This window comes from Propithecus coquereli, unplaced genomic scaffold, assembly GCF_000956105.1.
Source record: "Propithecus coquereli isolate 6110/MARCELLA unplaced genomic scaffold, Pcoq_1.0 Scaffold513, whole genome shotgun sequence".
Classification (NCBI taxonomy): domain Eukaryota; kingdom Metazoa; phylum Chordata; class Mammalia; order Primates; family Indriidae; genus Propithecus; species Propithecus coquereli.
In genome coordinates, this window is record NW_012150986.1 from 796,487 (window position 1) to 813,929 (window position 17,443).

Consider the following 17,443-nt stretch of genomic DNA (forward strand, 5'->3'; position numbering starts at 1 on the left):
GGAATCTTTGGGGTTTTCTAGATATAAGATCATATCATCAGCAAAAAGTGACAGTTTGACCTCCTCTTTCTCCATTTGGATACCCTTAATTTCCTTCTCTTGTCTGGTTACTCTGGCTAGGACTTCCAGCACCATGTTGAATAGAAGTGGTGACAGTGGGCATCCTTGTCTTGTTCCGATTCTAAGTGGAAATTCTTTCAGCTTTTCCCCATTCAGCGCGTTGGTGGCTGTGGGTTTGTCATATATGGCTTCTATAATTTTGAGATATGTTCCATCTATGCCTGTTTTGTTAAGAGTTTTTGTCATAAAAAGTTGCTGAATTTTGTCAAATGCTTTTTCTGCATCTATTGAGATGATCATATGATCTTTATTTCTGCTTATGTGGTGAATCACATTTATGGATTTATGTGTGTTGAACCACCCTTGCATCCCTGGGATGAAGCCCACTTGGTCATCGTGGATTATTTTTTTTGATGTGCTGCTGAATTCGGTTTGCTAGAATTTTATTGAAAATTTTTGCAGCTATTTTCATAAGGGATATTGGTCTGTAGTTTTCTTTTTTTGTTGTTGTTATGTCCTTTCCTGGCTTTGGTATCAAGGTGATACTGGCTTCTTAGAATGAGTTGGGGAGGATTCCTTCCTTCTCAATATTATGAAATAATTTCTGCAGTATGAGTACCAATTCTCCTTTGTAGGTCTGATAAAATTCAGCTGTGAAACCATCTGGTCCGGGACTTCTTTTTTTGTTGGAAGATTTTTTATTGCTGCTTCAATTTTGTTGCTCGCTATTGATCTGTTCAGGAGCTCTGTTTCTTCCTGATTGAGCTTTGGGAGGTTGTATGTTTCCAGGAATTTGTCCATTTCCTCAACGTTCTTGAGTTTATGTGCATAGAGATTTTTACAGTATTCACAGATGATATTTTGTATTAAATACTTCTGTGGTATTAGTTGTAATATTTCCTTTTTAATTTCTGATTGAGCTTATTTTGGTCCTTTTCTGTTTCTGATTAATCTAGTAAGAGGTCTGTCAATTTTGTTTATCTTTTCAAAGAACCAACTTTTTATTTCATTAATCTTCTGCATTATTTTTTTTGTTTTCAATTTCATTTAGTTCTGCTCTGACCTTAGTTATTTATTTTCTTCTGCTGGGTTTGGGTTTGATTTGCTCTTCCTTTTCTAGTTCCTTGAGACAATTCATCAGATTGTTGATTTGTGATCTTTCTGTCTTTTTGATGTGGGCATTTAAGGCTATAAATTTTCCCCTTAGGACTGCTTTTGCTGAATCCCATAGATTTTGATAACTTGTGTCCGCTTTGTCATTTAGTTTGAGGAATCTTTTGATTTCCATCTTTATTTCCTCCTTGACCCAATAATTGTTCAGCAGTGGGTTGTTTAATTTCCATGACTTGTGTAGAAGTGAGTGTTTCTGTTGGAGTTGATTTCTAATTTTATTCCACTGTGGTCTGAGAAGATACATGGTATAATATCTATTTTTTTGAATTTGTTGAGACATGTTTTGTGGCCTACGATGTGATCAATCTTAGAGAATGTTCCATGTGCTGATGAAAAGAATGTATACTCAGTAGTTTTTGGGTAGAATGTTCTGTAAATGTCTGTTAGGCCCATTTGCTCTAGGGTCCCATTTAAGTCCGGTGTTTCTTTGTTTATTTTCTGCTCGGAGGATCTGTCCAGTTCTGTCAGTGGAGTGTTAAAGTCCCCCGCTATTATGATGCTGTTGTTTATCACTTTGTTTAGATCTAGTAGGGTTTGCTTTAGAAATCTGAGTGCACCTGTGTTAGGTGCATAAATATTTACGGCTGTTACGTCTTCTTGTTGCATTTTTCTCTTTGCCATTATATGATGACCCTCTTTGTCCTTCTTTACCATAGTTGGTTTGAAGTCTACATTATCTGATATGAGAATGGCTACCCCAGCTTTCTTTTGATTTCCATTTGCATGGAATAGTTTTTTGAATCCCTTCACCTTGAGTCTGAGTGAGTTCTTGTGGGTTAGTTATGTTTCCTGGAGACAGCAGATACTTGGCTTATATTTTTTTATCCATTCAGCCAACCTGTGCCTCTTGAGTGGGGAATTCAGAAAAGAGCGTGAATAGCCAAAAGCAACCTTAAGCAAAAGGAACAAATCTGGAGGCATCACTTTATCATACTTTAAGCTATACAAGGCTATAGTAACCAAAACAGCATGGTACTGGCACAAAATTAGAGACATAGACCAATGGAACAGAACAGAGATCCCAGATATAAAACAATCCACATATTGCCATCTGATATTTGACAAAGCAGACAACAGTATACACTGGGGAAAAGAAGCCCTCTTCAATAAATGGTGCTGGGCAAATTGGATAGCCACATGTAGAAGATTGAAACAGGATCCATATCTCTCACTACTCACTAAAATTAATTCAAGATGGGTAATAGACTTAAACCTAAGACATGAAACCATAAGAATTCTAGAAGAAAATGTTGGAAAAACTTTTCTAGATATTGGCCTAGGCAAAGAATTTATGAAGAAGACCCCAGTGGAAATCACAGCAACAACAAAAATAAATAAATGGGACTTGATTAAATTAAAAAGTTTCTGCACAGCCAAGGAAACAATCATCAGAACAAATAGACAACCTACAGAATTGGAGAAAATATTTGCATGCTATACATCTGATAAAGGGCTAATAACCAGAATCTATAAAGAACTCAAGCAAATAAGCAAGAAAAAAAAATCAAACAACCCTATTAAAAAGTGGGCAAAAGACATGAACAGAAGCTTTTCAAAAGAAGATAGACAAATGGCCAATAAACATATGAAAAAATGCTCAACGTCACTAATCATCAGAGAAATGCAAATCAAAACCACAATGAGTTATCACCTAACTCTAGTGAGAATGGCTTTTATCAAAAAGTCCCAAAACAATAGATGCTGGCACGGATGTGGAGAGAAAGAACACTTATACACTGTTGGTGGGACTGCAGACTAGTACAGCCTCTATGGAAAATAGTATGGAGATTCCTCAGAGCACTAAATGTAGACCTGCCATTTGATCCAACAATTCTGCTAGTTAGTATTTACCCAAAGGAAAAAAGTCTTTTTATCAAAAAGACACTTGCACTCGAATGTTTATTGCAGCACAATTCATAATCGCAAAGATGTGGAATCAACACAAGTGCCCATCAATACATGAGTGGATTAATAAAGCATGGTATATGTATACCATGGAGTACTACTCAGCCATAAAAAATAAATTAATACCTTTTGTAGCAAACTGGTTGGAACTGGAGACCATTCTCCTAAGTGAAGTATCACTAGAATGGAAAAACCAGCACCACGTGTACTCACTATTAAATTGGAACTAACTGAACAGCACACGTGCACAATAGGATGTAAAACTCAGTGGAAATCAAACAGGTGCAGGGGGAGTGGATGGGTGAATTCATACCTAATGGGTACAGTGTACACTATCTGGCTGTTGATCACACTTACAACTTTATCTCAAGCAGTACAGAAGCAATCCATGTAACTAAAACATTTGTACCCCCATAATATTCTGAAATAAAATATAAAAACTTACTCAGGCTTAGAAAAAAAACACTGCCAATCCACTTTTCACATTTGATTCAAAATTGTTTTTAAAAACATTGCATTAAAATTTGATTTCCTAATTAGCTTGTCTTGACAAATTTTATTTGTAGCTTCTGTTTATTATCTATTCTAATCTGCTTTTCCTCTTCAGAATATTGACAAATTTTCTAGCTGTTGAGATATTTCTTTCCTAATTACTTTGTGACAAAGTAGTGAAGCAGAATCTGCTTCTAAGACCTTGCCTGGGTGTTAAGTAATTAGCTTACCAAGTAGCATGATTTTTCCTCATGCTAATTAGCTTAGCTCCTGTCATTTGTTGTATATTGGAAGAAACCCATAACATGATTTGTATTTCTTTGTTATAAATCAAGAAGAGTTTATGCTCTTATTTTTGTCATTCTTGCTAACCAAAGAGATAAGTATTTTGTGAAGTTATCTTGGGCACACATCAGTACAAGATGTTGCCTATTTAGTTCCAACAATAGCTGAAATGACGCATTTCTCCAGTTAATATTTATAGTATTCAAACTATCACCATAGTTACATTTAAAAATCACGTTAGTAGCATAGTTAAAACTTACATATTGGCAATAGTCATGGTTAATGTGGAAGAGGACTGCTGTGCTATATAATACGAAGTGCTAAGAGCGCAGACCCTTGAACAGCAGGGAGTTCAAGTCCCTGCTCTTCCGTTTGCCAGCTGTATGACCTGGAGTATGTTGCTTTACTTCCCCATTCCTCAGTTTCATCGCATGTCAAGTGGGGATAGTAGAAGTATGGGATTGTGTATGTAAAGAACTTAAAATACTACCTGAACATTAGTGCCATATGTGGACTGTAGGAGCCAGATGATTTTGTTGTTTATTTAACAAGCACAGAAAAGCTGATGGGAAACGCTGGCTACTGTGGCTGTAGTAAATATTCTTATGTATTCTTTTTGTTTCTTCTTAGCTTTTCCTAAGCCCAAGCGGGAGTCTGCATTATTTGATTCTTATTCAGAGTCACTGCCAGCAAACCAACAACCCCGTGACTTGAATCGGATGGAGGTAAAAGATCTTCGTATGTTAATAAATAAGGATATGTATCGAATTAAATCCATTAGCCTGTGTTCTTTACAAACTCTGGAAAATGAACTTTCATAACATTTTCTCTTCATAGTTGCTAATTCCTTTGGGGCTCAGCTTTTCAAATCTAGACATATAATGTATCTATAATTATTTTTTTCTTTTCTCCCTGAAATTAGATTTGGTGAAGTAAGTAATATAGTCTCTAGAACTTCTAGAGGTGAAATTTTTAGGTATAGCCATAGTGAGCCAGAAAATGCTAGCCAAGTTATTTGCTTCAACTAAGCTTTAATTCCCTAGCAAACAATTTATTATATTGTATTTTTATTAGCTGGGCATTAACAAAGTATAATGAACCAGAACAGTTTGGAGAAGAGGTTTTTTTTTTTTTGTGACAGAGTCTCACTCTGTTGCCTGGGCTAGAGTGCCGTGGCATCAACCTAGCTCACAGCTGGAGAAGAGGTTTGAGAACTTTATATGAGGGTCCCAAATCACATTCAGAGGTCCGTCAGGGTTTTTAGTTTTGGAGCAAATGAGGACTGATTTGGATGATCCCGAAAAGAAATTTGGAGAATTCCCTCAATGTTGAGCCATTGAGGGAAGGGCTTAGCCAAGTGCTTTGTGATCCTTAGCTGTGGATCAATAGATAGGAGTCATTATGATTAATGCTATCGTCACCTCTATCATTATCATCATCATCATCACCATTATGATTACTATGATGACAACTTAGGATACCTGCTGTCTCTTTCCTTAAAAAAAAACCAGAAATGTTTAATAAATGGAGGTTTATTTACAGCCTCCTATTAGAGTCCTCTGACCCTAGTTAAACCGTTACAAGGTGATAGAAGTCAAAAGCAGGATACAGGGACATTTCTTTAATTTTTTGTGACTGTGCGTGATTATCTGTTCTCTCCCATGGGGCTCTCATGCCTCCAGCGTGTGTTACCGATGACGTCCCTGCTCTCCCGTGAGCCAGTCTGGACTGCGTCTCCAGTACCCCTTTGAGTGGCATCTCTCTTTGCTGCTCTTCTACTCTTTCTTTGAGTTGTAGCCTTCATGGTACATTCCTCAGCTGATTTCTGCTTATGGGAAAAAGTTACAAAGAAAAGTGATTTCAGGAGGAGTGGTGGATATGCATTTGAAGAATTTTGGTTTTTAACATTTCTTTTTCTACAGAATGCATATGATAAAGAAGCAAATATAATAGTTTGCCACTTGGGATGGCGCTCAGTTTACTTTGGGGCTTCTGGCAGTGTCTAGAAAGGTTTGCTTATTAAGCTAGGATGAATGCCTCTATTCCTCTCTGACACAGTTGCCTTTTTTTTTTTTTTTTTTTTTTGTGATGGCTCCCCTGCTTGTATAAAATTATGAGGTTGTTAGGTGATTTTCTTAAAAATATCATAAGCTCTTCTTCTTTCTCTATAAATATATTGTTCCATCTTACCATGGTATTAGATGGTCTCCACCCTTATAAAAGAGACAAATAATACTTATTTTTTGTAGAAATTATGTTGCTGACTCATGTTGCTTTTTCCATGTAGTCATTTATCATCTGCCCAAAAGGAAAGAAGAGGAAATATACAGGCGGCCATAAAGTCTGTTTTACACGCGTGTGCGCGCGCACACGCCCTGGGCAGATGTCCTTAATGAGATTATATATATTCACTTTTATGGACATTATGGGCAGCTAGTTTTATATACTTCTGTATCACTTCATCTGGACCCCTTGGGGAGAGGAGGTTGAAAACTACCTAGTCTTCTGTTTTTTTTGTGCAAGAAAGCAAAACAACAACAAAAAAACCCCTTTTTTCCAACCAAACTGTTATTTTTGAAGATGGGTGTTTTTAGATAGTGAATATAGTAAACAGAATTCAAAGGCAAAGTAATAGAGTTAACTGGTGGTTTGACCATTCAAGAAGTATATGTCAGATTTTAAGAGTTGATGATTAAATATTTCATGTTCTAAACTGTTACTCGTTCTTTCTGCTAGTCTTTTATTCTATCCTGAATGCATGGAGTTTTGTAGATTTTGGTACCAGCCCTGTGAATGATGATGCTAGCATAGGTATTGGCGTTGTGAACAAAGCTGTGGCTGATTTAGGTCTCAAGGTATGAGAAATTTGCTTAGCAGTGCCTCTTTTTCTAAAGACAGCAGAGTTGTAACTGTGTACTTATTTCTGTCAAGAATTACGGATTATATAATACGATGGGCACAGAGAGATGTGAAGGTCATTGGAAATCAAGAAACAGGGAGACGGGTTAGGAGGGGAGGTGTAAAACCTACCCGTCACGTACAGTAGACATATTCAGGTGATGGACATGAGCATTATAAAAGGTATCCATATGACAAAAACATTTGTACCCCCTTAATATTTTGAAATAAAAATTAAAGGCATGCAACCTACAAAAAAAAAAAAGAATTACAGTTTATAATTTCAGGTATATTCTTCCTTAGCAGTGTTCCTTATATTACTAGATTTCTTTCTTTTATAAATAGCTTTATTGAGATATATTTCACATACCATATCCATTGCAAGTATACAATTCATATTTTTTTAGTATATTAACAGAGTTGCTGAACCAAAATTAGACCTACAGTCTAATTTTAGAACATTTTCATCACTCCAAAGAGAAACCCTGCACTATTCCCTCCTCTCTGCCAGCCTCTGGTAATCACTGGTCTATTTTCTGTCTCTGGATTTGCCTAACATGGACATTTCACATAAATGGAATCATATAGTACGTGATGTTTAGTGACTGACTTCTTTAACTTAGTGTAACCTTTTCAAGGTTGACTCATGTCATAGCATGTATCAGTGCTTCATTCCTTTTTATGGCTGAATAATATTCCATTTATGTATATAACACATTTTGTTTATCCATTCCTCAGTTGATAGACATTTGGGTTATTTTCACTTTTGGCATTATAAATAATGCTACTATGAACATACATATACAAATTTTTGTGTGGACATAGATTTTCGGTTCTCTTGGAGATATATTATACCTAGGAGTAGAATTGTTCGATTTTATCATAACTTTGTGTTTAAGTTTTTGAAAACTGACCAAACTGCTTTCCAAAGCAGCTGCACTATTTTAAATTTCCCCACCAGCAGTGTGTGAGGATTCCAATTTCCCCACATCCTTGCTAACACTTGTTATTATCTATCTTTTTGATTTTAGCCATCCTGGTGGAATGAAGTATCTCATTGTGGTTTTGATTTGAATTTCCTAATGAATAATGACGTTGAGCATCTTTTCATATGCTTGTTAACATCATTTATATATCTTCTTTGCTGAAGTGTCTGTTCAAGTCCTTTGTCCATCTTTAAACTGGATTATTTGTCTATTACTGAGTTGTAAGTGTTCGTGCGCTTTGGTGTGAAAGCTAAGAAACCATTGCCTAATAAAAAATCACAAAGAATTACTCCCATGTTTTCTTCTAAGAGTTTTATAGTTTTATGCTTTACATTTAGGTCTGTGATCCATTTTGAGTTAATTTTTGTGTATGCTCTTAGGAAGGGATCCAACTTATTAATAATTTTTTTGTATGTGGATTTCTGATTGTCCCAGTGCCATTTGTTGAAAAGTCAATTGTTTTCACATTGAATTGTCTTGCACCCTTGTTGAAAATCAATTGACTGTAAATCTAAGGGTTTATTTCTATGTTCTCGATTCTATTCCATTGATCTCTATGTTTATGATTATGCCAGTACAACACTGTCTTGATTACTGTAACTTTGTGGTAAGTTTTGAAACTGGAAGTGTGAGTACTTTAACTTTGTTCTTCTTTTTAAATAATATTTTGGCTATTCTAGCTCCCTTACATTTCCACATGAAATTTAGAACAAGCTTGTCAGATTCTGCCAAAAGAAAAAAAAGGATTGCATTGAACGTGTAGATCCATTTGGGGAATATGGCCATCTTAATAATATAAAGTCTTCTAATGCATGAACACGGGATATCTTTCCATTTATTTAGATATTTAATTTCTTTCAGCAGTTTTTAAAAATTTCTCTTTATCTACATTGTCTATTCCTAATTTTCTTCTTCAAAGAGATCTGGTTTATAATCCAGATGGGAGAAGGCAGTAAAAGAAATACACTGTTCAAATATTATACGTTGTTTTATTGGAGATAGTAGACTTTGAATGGGAAATTGTATCTGGAGGCTTTGTTATAATGCCAAGAATTACCTGACTGAGAATTGTTAAATCCTAGTCAGATTCCTCCGAAGTAGTACTTTAACCTCATTCCTTGTAACAGTTTAAAAACAAAAGTACTGCTTATCTCTCTGGGATTGTTTTGGTTCTAAGAGGTAAACCAATTAACCTTTTGGAGCATGGGACAGCTCCAGGAATTTACTCTCTTTCCTTTAAGTTTTAAAATTTATCTTTATTTGATTTTTGAATATGTTAAAATATAAAGAATATCAAAAGGCATATAGTGAAAAGTCCTCTTCCTCAAACCTTTCTTCCATCTACTGAGTCACCCTTCAATATATGTATCTTTCCAGCGTTTGCATATATAAAGTAAATATGAGCATGTTATTCTTTAAGTGAATCTTATCACAGACCTTAGAGTGCATATTCTTTTCCAGCTTTATTGAAGTATAATTGACAAAACTTATATGTATTTATGACATTTGGCGTATGTATACATTGTGAAATGATTACCACAATCAGGCTAATTAACATATCTGTCACCTCACATATTTATCTTTTTTTGTGGTAAGAACATTTAAGATCAACTCTGTTAGCAGTTTTCAAGTATACCATACATTATTATTAACTACGGTTAGAATGCATATTAATTGAGAGTTTATAGGAAATAAATTTATGGTAAGATTTTAAACAATTAAAAACTAATTCAGACTTGATCAATTTGAGTATTCATCTTATTAGTATTATATAAGTGAGGATGTCCCCCATATGTAAGTTAGGAGAAAATTTTGATCCGCTCATCAATAAAATTCTCTTATTCTATAGCAAGGAGGTTATTTTTTAATCAGGGTTGGATACCCTCTTCATGACAAATCCTGGCAAATAACCCATATTCTGGGGCCACTTGTCAGAACCTCTCTCTGCTTGTGACAAGATACGTAAAGGACAGGTTTGTTCTTGGCTGAACGGACAAACGCTGTCCAATTCTCGGGCTGAATCCCAGTCCAGATTCAGATTTAACACACATGCTTTGATCTGAATCATTATTTTTTCTTCTGTGTATATAAAAATATCGATACAAATTAACTTATACCTCACTAGGAGCCTAAAAACATAAGATACTGTTAAATGTCAGGGTTTACCGAGGACAGAAATGTTGGCAAGAAGTATAGCTTTTAAAACATTTTCATCATATGTGCACGTCATTTAATTTCCATTCCTACCTGTATGATTCATTTAATTTTCTTTTCAAAGATGGCATCTGTTAAAGACATGGCAGACTTTCCTGTTCCTACCCAAGATGCAACTGGTGATGACAAGCAAGGTATGAAAAGAATGAATTTTCTTCCTTTACGGACATCTACTTCTGTTTCCTTTTCTACTTTCTTGGAATGCCTGGCTTCTAGAGCATGTGAGGACAGCTCTCAGTATGTAAACACATTGGATAGATTAAGTAGTTCAAATTGTCACAAAGCAGTAGTTCATAAAGTGGTAGCAATAGCTTGAGTATCCAAAGCCCCACAACTCATTGGCCCACTAGTCACTGCTAACCCTCAGGCTACTCTGACACTTTACATTGTAATCTGGTCTCCTAGGAGTTAGGAAATGACTGGAAGCTGAAAGAATTGAGAGCTTAACATCTCATGCTGGCAGATGTGATCCCAGGACATCAATGTCAATGCATATTTGCACACAAGTCTAATCCATGAGAAAGTTCTCTTCTAGGCAGAGCTTTTGGCTCTGGGCTTTATCTGTTTCTTGGTGGCTTTGTGGGCATAGATGTGTGCTGTGGAGCCAGCTACAATTTGCATATCTTACTGGGTGGCTGACAAGCAGTACAGCACGGTATTCCATGTTAGTGCTGCCATCAAGCACAGGGATGAGTTGGCCTGAGAATAGCTAGAAGTGTGGAAGGGACCCTCTCCCTCACCCCCTATACATTGTATAATGCTTTATAATCTACTAGGTCCTTTGGCATACACTGTCTTTTTCAGTCCTCACAAAACTGAGCGGAGGCTGGTATGTTTTATCGCCTAAAATTTTGAGATGAGTAAACTGAAATTCAAGCAGTATGAATCATTTGCTTAGTTATTAAGAGAAAGAGCTTGGGCAAGAACCAAAATTTTCTAAGTCTCAAGCTAGTATTCTGTTATCTGATATTGATTCGCTACCCATGAATGAGAAGCTTATTTGAAGGGACTAAAAATCAGTGAAGCTATTTCAGGTTTTATTATTGGGATCCGCCATTGATTCAGCATTGTACAGGGGCTGAATGTGAAAAACAAGTTTTCCAAGGAACAGTAATTGTATGCTCTCTATTTAAATACTTGCTCAGCAGAAGCAGACAGAACTGGACGTTGCAGTAGTATGTACTCTAATCACTCTCTTAACTGGTGGATCTTAGCCATGATTTCACAGTGGAATAACCAGGCAAGCTCTAAAAATATTGAAGCCTGGGTTTCACACCCAGGGATTCTCATGTCATTGGTCTGGATGTCAGGAATGAGAGGGGGAAATTCCTGATACTTCTTGGTAATATTCCTCCTAACCACTAGAGGTGCTCTCTGGAAAGTTGAAAATTTATCTTTGCTCTCTGGAGGAGGTGCACCTGTTTCCATACCCCAGGAGGTCTTTATTGTTTTAGCAAATGCTATAGCAACTTCTAGAGGTTTGTAAGATCTGTTTTTTGTAAGTGATGACTAGGGATTCTTTGTTTTAATGTAATATGCCTCAGAAATAAAAATTTTATAGATTTTCTTCTCCCTTCTCTTTCTTGTTCCTTAAAAATAAAACAAAACACCACTAGCTTTGAAAAGTACTACCAACGAAGCCTTACCAAAGGACGTGTCTGAGGATCCAGGTAGGAGAAAACCATATTCATATACTTTTCATGTAATTATTTGTAATTAAGAAAACTAAGTTTCAGTGAGTAGAAGATTGCCACCTCTGTGATAGTGTGTTTCTCTCTAAATATTTGTCTTGTGTTTTATTATAAGGAAAACTTTTGGCTTTTTATCCTTTTTTTCTTTTCAGGTATGAGAAGAAGGTAATTTCTTTTTAAGTTCTGAATTTAGGTTTCACTGAAAGGATCACTCAGTGTGAATTTAGGGTCTTGTTACTAAGTGTAAAATTGAGAAGGCTTGGAGGTAAAATGATTTCAACAAGCCATTATGGTTTCTGTGTAGGGTAAGGAACTGAGGGGATAGATCAACTAGAAGCCCAGAGTTGGTTATTTTCCATTTCCAAAGCAAAAATCCCAAATAGTTTCATTATGCTTCACCACCCGGACAGCAAGTATATGTGCTTATACATGGAGTAGATACCAAGGAGAAAAATAAGTTATGTTTGTCCAGTTTCTTGGAGAGTCAAAACTGTGTCTGTGGAGCCATGGAGAATAGCTGGGCCTGTGTCCTCAGCGTTCTCTCGATGGTGCCATCATTGAACCAAAATAAACCTAGTTAAAAACAAAGTGGCTATGGAAGGTATTACTGTTTGGAGCTCTGCTTATGAGGACATGAATGAAGTTGCTGCTTTACCTCTTGCTGTTATCTCTCTTGCATATTTATTAAGTAGATCATGTTTGTTGTGATTAGCTAGCTATCACCCCAGGCTTATTTGTTTAAAGTTGGAACAGAGGAATCAATATAATGTTGAACCTTATCCTGTGATACAATATTTTCCAAATGCCAAGCTCATTCAAGGGTTAAAAGAGAGGGTGGAGGGAGAGGAAGGAGTTGGGGGAGGGAGGGAGAAAGGGGCAGGGAAAGAGAGAGAGAATATATGCATGAGAATATATGATTGGTGTCAGTGATGGAGGCCTGAGAATCTGTATTTTCAGGCAGCTCCCCAGGTGATTCTGGTGCTTAGCCTGTTTCGGGAACCACTACGTCTAGAAGGTGATGCTACAAAATAGAAAATTAAGATTGTAGATCAATCGCGATTCCAAAAGTAGTGGGAATTCACAAGCTTAATTTTGATTTTTGAAACTGATTGGGTCCATTCATCATAGGGTGAAATGCTCTATTGATGTAGGCCAAATGTCTGAAGTCAGTTTTTCCAGCTCTAATTTCTGGAGCTAAAGTGGATGCATTCCAGTGTTGGTAAATTTCATGTTATGGCATTAGCAAAAGCTATTTAAATTTGGAGTGTTAAATTGGTGCTTCTCCAGCAGTCTTTAAGGATCATAACTCTTTCTAGTTTTTTTAGGGTTCTTAGCACGAGATTAAGTGTTCTCTGGGCATGAGCTTTAGATCTCATTTTTTTTTTTTTTGAGACAGAGTCTCGCTTTTGTTGCCCAGGCTAGAGTGAGTGCCGTGGCGTCATCCTAGCTCACAGCAACCCCAAACTCCTGGGCTCAAGCAATCCTTCTGCCTCAGCCTCCCGAGTAGCTGGGACTACAGGCATGCGCCACCATGCCCGGCTAATTTTTTCTATATATTTTTAGTTGTCCGATTAATTTCTTTCTATTTTTAGTAGAGACGGGGTCTCGCTCTTGCTCAGGCTGGTTTCAAACTCCTGAGCTCAAACAATCCGCCCGCCTCGGCCTCCCAGAGAGCTAGGATTACAGGCGTGAGCCACCACGCCCGGCCTAGATCTCATTTTTAACATTCCTTCACTGACTAGGATATGGCATCACCAAACAAAACCTAACAGGTGTGCCACAGTACGTGAAGTATATCTGGATTTGTGTCACGTTGTGCCTGGAAACATGCTGTATGTTTTCTGATTTGTTCTTCCCACTGCCGCCCCTTTCTGGCTATGAGGGACTCCCTCATGTCAAACATAGTTAATATCCTCTTTCCTGGGAAATGTTTGGATTCCCAGTGCGAGACACAAGAGTTGCAAGGTGGTGATTTAGAATGCCAGGTGGCTGTCCATGCCATGTGGACAGTTCACCTCAGTTCAGTTGCTACCTGTTCGGAGGGTTAACTTTAGGCTTGCTCTCTCTTCCTGTTCCCATTTCTTGGAAAGATGACATGCCTGGAATGTTCCAGGAAGTTGTCATTCTTCTTCCCCCTTCCAGCTAAATGAGAAGCTATGTGTGATACATTCATTGGCATCTGCTTGAATTCACTGCACAGCATGCCGTTGCCATTTTTGCAGATATTCACATGCACCAAAGACCAAGTCTGACTTTTGGAGGCTTGGAGGATGATAGAAGAGTTAACTAGAAGTAGTGTTCAGCTTGTTCTAGGCTGAAACCTGTGGAGACCTACCAAGACCTGTCTAGGATATATTTTTGCAAGTGGAAGGAGAAGCATCTCCCTGCCCTGCTCTCCCACAGTTGGTGGTAATCATGATGATGAAGATGAGGATGTACTGGTGATAGATGGGGTGGTACTATGTTATCAGGGAATGGAGACATTCCTTGTTAAATATTTTTTCATATACCCATACCCTTTTAATTGCTGAAAGTGAATATGTTAGTGGAGTCTAAGAGATTTCTTAACCAACATTCCATTCCAACCTAATTCAATAGAGCCCACTGCACAAAAAATCTTTTTCTTGATGTGTCTGGGTCATGCTGAGGTTTTAGGTCAGTTCACCCTTCCAGTGCAGTCTTCAGACTGATGTTGGTGATTTTAGCAGCTGCTCCATTGCCAGCTATCACTCCGTGGTTTTACTGGGGTAAAGCAGTTCTCTCCTTCCATTACCTGTTCCCACCTGTACCTCCTTTGCTGTCCTAGAAGGAACCAGATCTCCAAAGCTTGAAAAATTAGGAGTTTTATTTATGCTTCTACAACAATAATGTTTTGAAATTCTAAAATACAAATACATTCAGTTTTCAAAGAACCTTCACCTTCTTATCTGTCCTTATGAGAAAGGGGCTGTGTTTTTGTGAGGAAAATGAAGTTTGGGGAGGTAACAGCTAGTTAGTGTCATGGCCAGGAGGACCGCCCAGGCCTCAGGACTCCTGGCCTGGTCTCTGGCCCTGTCTCTCCACTGCTCATCCACATCCTCACCCCATCTGTCTGTCTGTCTATCTCTCACCAGCAGGGCTCACCCCTCCTTCCACACCCATTCCTACACCAGCAAAAAGGCAAAGATAATGGCAGTTGACAAAGGAATTAACAGTCACCGTGGTCTGGTTTGGGGAACGGTATTTTAACATGGCCAGGACCTCTCCTACCCACGTATTTCTTGAAAGCAGTGGGGCCTGAGGGAGAAGAAGGCCACGGAGCCAGCCGCAGGCAGCCTGCCCAGAGGGCTTCCCCAGCTCTGCGGTGAGTCTGGTCACACTCTGCCCACCCAGCTCCAAGGCAGCCTTGTTGGTGGGAAGAGAGGCTCCCCCACTCAGGCCGCCCTTCTTTGCTGCCTGGGGTTTGCAGGTGGGAGGGAGGGATTTTTCCATCTGTATCCAGGTGCAGGTACACAATAATGGGCAAGAGGGGAACTCTGACTCCTTGGGCTCTCTGTACTTTCCAGGGCTGTGGCAGTGTTTCAGTCATGTGAAGCCAGAAGATGCCTGTGTTCTCACTATAACAAGCCAGAATGCTTAGGTTGGGAGAAAGGCATCTCTTCTGCAGTTGACCACATCTAAGGGAATATATATCAGTAGTTTGCTTTGTGCCTTGTTAGCATTTGTGAGGATTCTCAGCTCCCCTTTCTGCCCTGCTTATCTAACCCAAGGATTTTAATGATCATCATAAAGTCAGGCTGCTCCACACCAAGGAGGGATTTTATCTTTGGAGCAACGTAAACGAGGATGGGATAATGCAGTGAGACCTTTTCTTTTCAGAAGAATCTGTGAAAACAAATAAATTATGTTTTCCTTGTTCCTCAGTGCTCTTTCTATGAATTCTTATGACATTTGATGGTGAACAATTTACAGTATTTGCAAAACCATAGCGTAGATACTGGTTCCTAAAGTTGTCTTCCATAGAGGAAAACATTGAAAACATAAAAAGAGGATTAATATTTTTGTAAATGTTTCTAATTACTCTTCACAACTTGTGACGGGAAAGAGGACTACATTGGTGTTGGTAGTGAGCAAGTTAGTTTGTGATTTAAATTTGATGAGGAAAAGTCATGTGGCTGACAAAGTATTTAATGATTTTATTTCATAATATTCTCCGTATGATTTGGTCACAGAGATGTGGGACACAAAGAATATTTTCTTATAGGAAGAGCAACATAGCTCATTTCAACTTAACTTGTGGGAACTTTGCTTTCTTGTGGCCTTGCTGCCTTGCTAGTATATTTTTAAAAAATGTGTAGCCAGATAGACTTCTTCCTAGCCTTCAGGGGAGACTGGTTCAAAATCTATTACTAGGCTATCATGATAGACCAAGAAACCCTCAAGTGTGAATCCATCATTATATAAAAAGACAACCCCCTATAAGGGGTTGCCTTTTTATACTGGAATGTCTTCATTAATCAACTCGGATTTGAGAATAGCTTCTCAGTATTGTGACAAAAGGAAAAATATGCTGGCTTTCTTTCCTTTTAATTGCGTTTTCGCTTTAGACTTAAAATGAGAAAATCATGACAATGTGAAAGTGGTTAAGTTCTCCACGTGGACATTTGTATTCCACATTTACCTGTTGATGTGTTCTATACTAGCCCAGGTGCTGCATATAAACCTGTTTAACTGCAGAAATGAAACCCAAGCAAACAACAAATAATTTTTGTTTCAGCAACTCCTAAGGATTCCAACAGTGTCAAAGCAAGACCAAGATCCAGGTAGTGTTTGTTTAATTTCTGCTTTAATGCCCTTTGTGCCCTGTCCCTGATTACAAATGAAAGCCCCAAACCGAAAACCCAATGCATGATTTCCTTTCCCCTTAGATTGAAATCTCAGGATCTGACCATTTCACTAATGAGTGGCCTCATGGGAACATTCGGTGATGCTGGAGAGCCTCTTAGTTTCTGCAGCTGGTCATTAGTGCTGGAAGGTGGCAGCTGATGCTCTTTGGCCCCCTGCTGTGAAGTGGGTTGTGTGGGATGACCCAGTTGTTGCAGAGTGATAACTAGTAGGGGGGGAAGTAGCTTTGAAAAGAGGGAACTATGGTTCAAAGGTAACAAACACTGGAATTTGCTATCATGACAAGAGGAATACCAAAAAGTAAGAAGTCTGGGGAATAAAATCTAGACTAGGGAAAGAAAATGCTTATGAGGACTTCAGTGAAGCTTGAAGCTTCAGGTGAGCAGTGCTTACGGTTTGTTTGAGTCTATCTTAGTGCCTCTTGTCAGCCTCACATTTTTTAAGTAGTTAGAAGCTAGTAGAAGATGGAAAGTCAGTAAGGCAGAGCTTCGGTTGACATCAGATGCAAAAGAGAGGAGCAACAGGAAATATAGAAACACTAATAGAATTAATCCATCAAAGAGAGGAAATGGTACTGGGAGCGCTCTTCACCAGTGGAACTGCAGTGAAAGATAGGTACTATGTGTGTGTTTTCTAAGTCTTGCTTTGGCTCTTAGTGACTTTTTCCCTCCTTTGGCTACCAGACACATTCTTGAGAAGGTAAATTTAAGTCTGATCATATTTTAAATGCTTAAAATACTGACATTGAAGGAAATCTCATATCTTTGTAAATCAAAGATTTACCCCTTACTTTATCTTTTATGTCTACATTTTCCAAATTGGGGTTTTGTTTCCTTGTTTATAGAAGGCATAGAT

The 17,443-nt window shown here is 38.0% G+C and overlaps 1 protein-coding gene across 2 annotated transcripts in view; it reads left to right on the top strand.

The window, feature by feature from the left end:
* REPS2 (RALBP1 associated Eps domain containing 2) overlaps positions 1-17,443 on the top strand; it is a 213,224-nt gene that overhangs the window by 127,260 nt on the left and 68,521 nt on the right. For both annotated transcript variants that reach the window (XM_012656630.1, XM_012656629.1), the window contains 4 exons: positions 4,546-4,640; positions 10,078-10,147; positions 11,630-11,683; positions 16,461-16,506. In XM_012656630.1, coding sequence (XP_012512084.1) covers positions 4,546-4,640; positions 10,078-10,147; positions 11,630-11,683; positions 16,461-16,506 — 265 coding nt within the window. The remainder of the gene's footprint in view (positions 1-4,545; positions 4,641-10,077; positions 10,148-11,629; positions 11,684-16,460; positions 16,507-17,443) is intronic.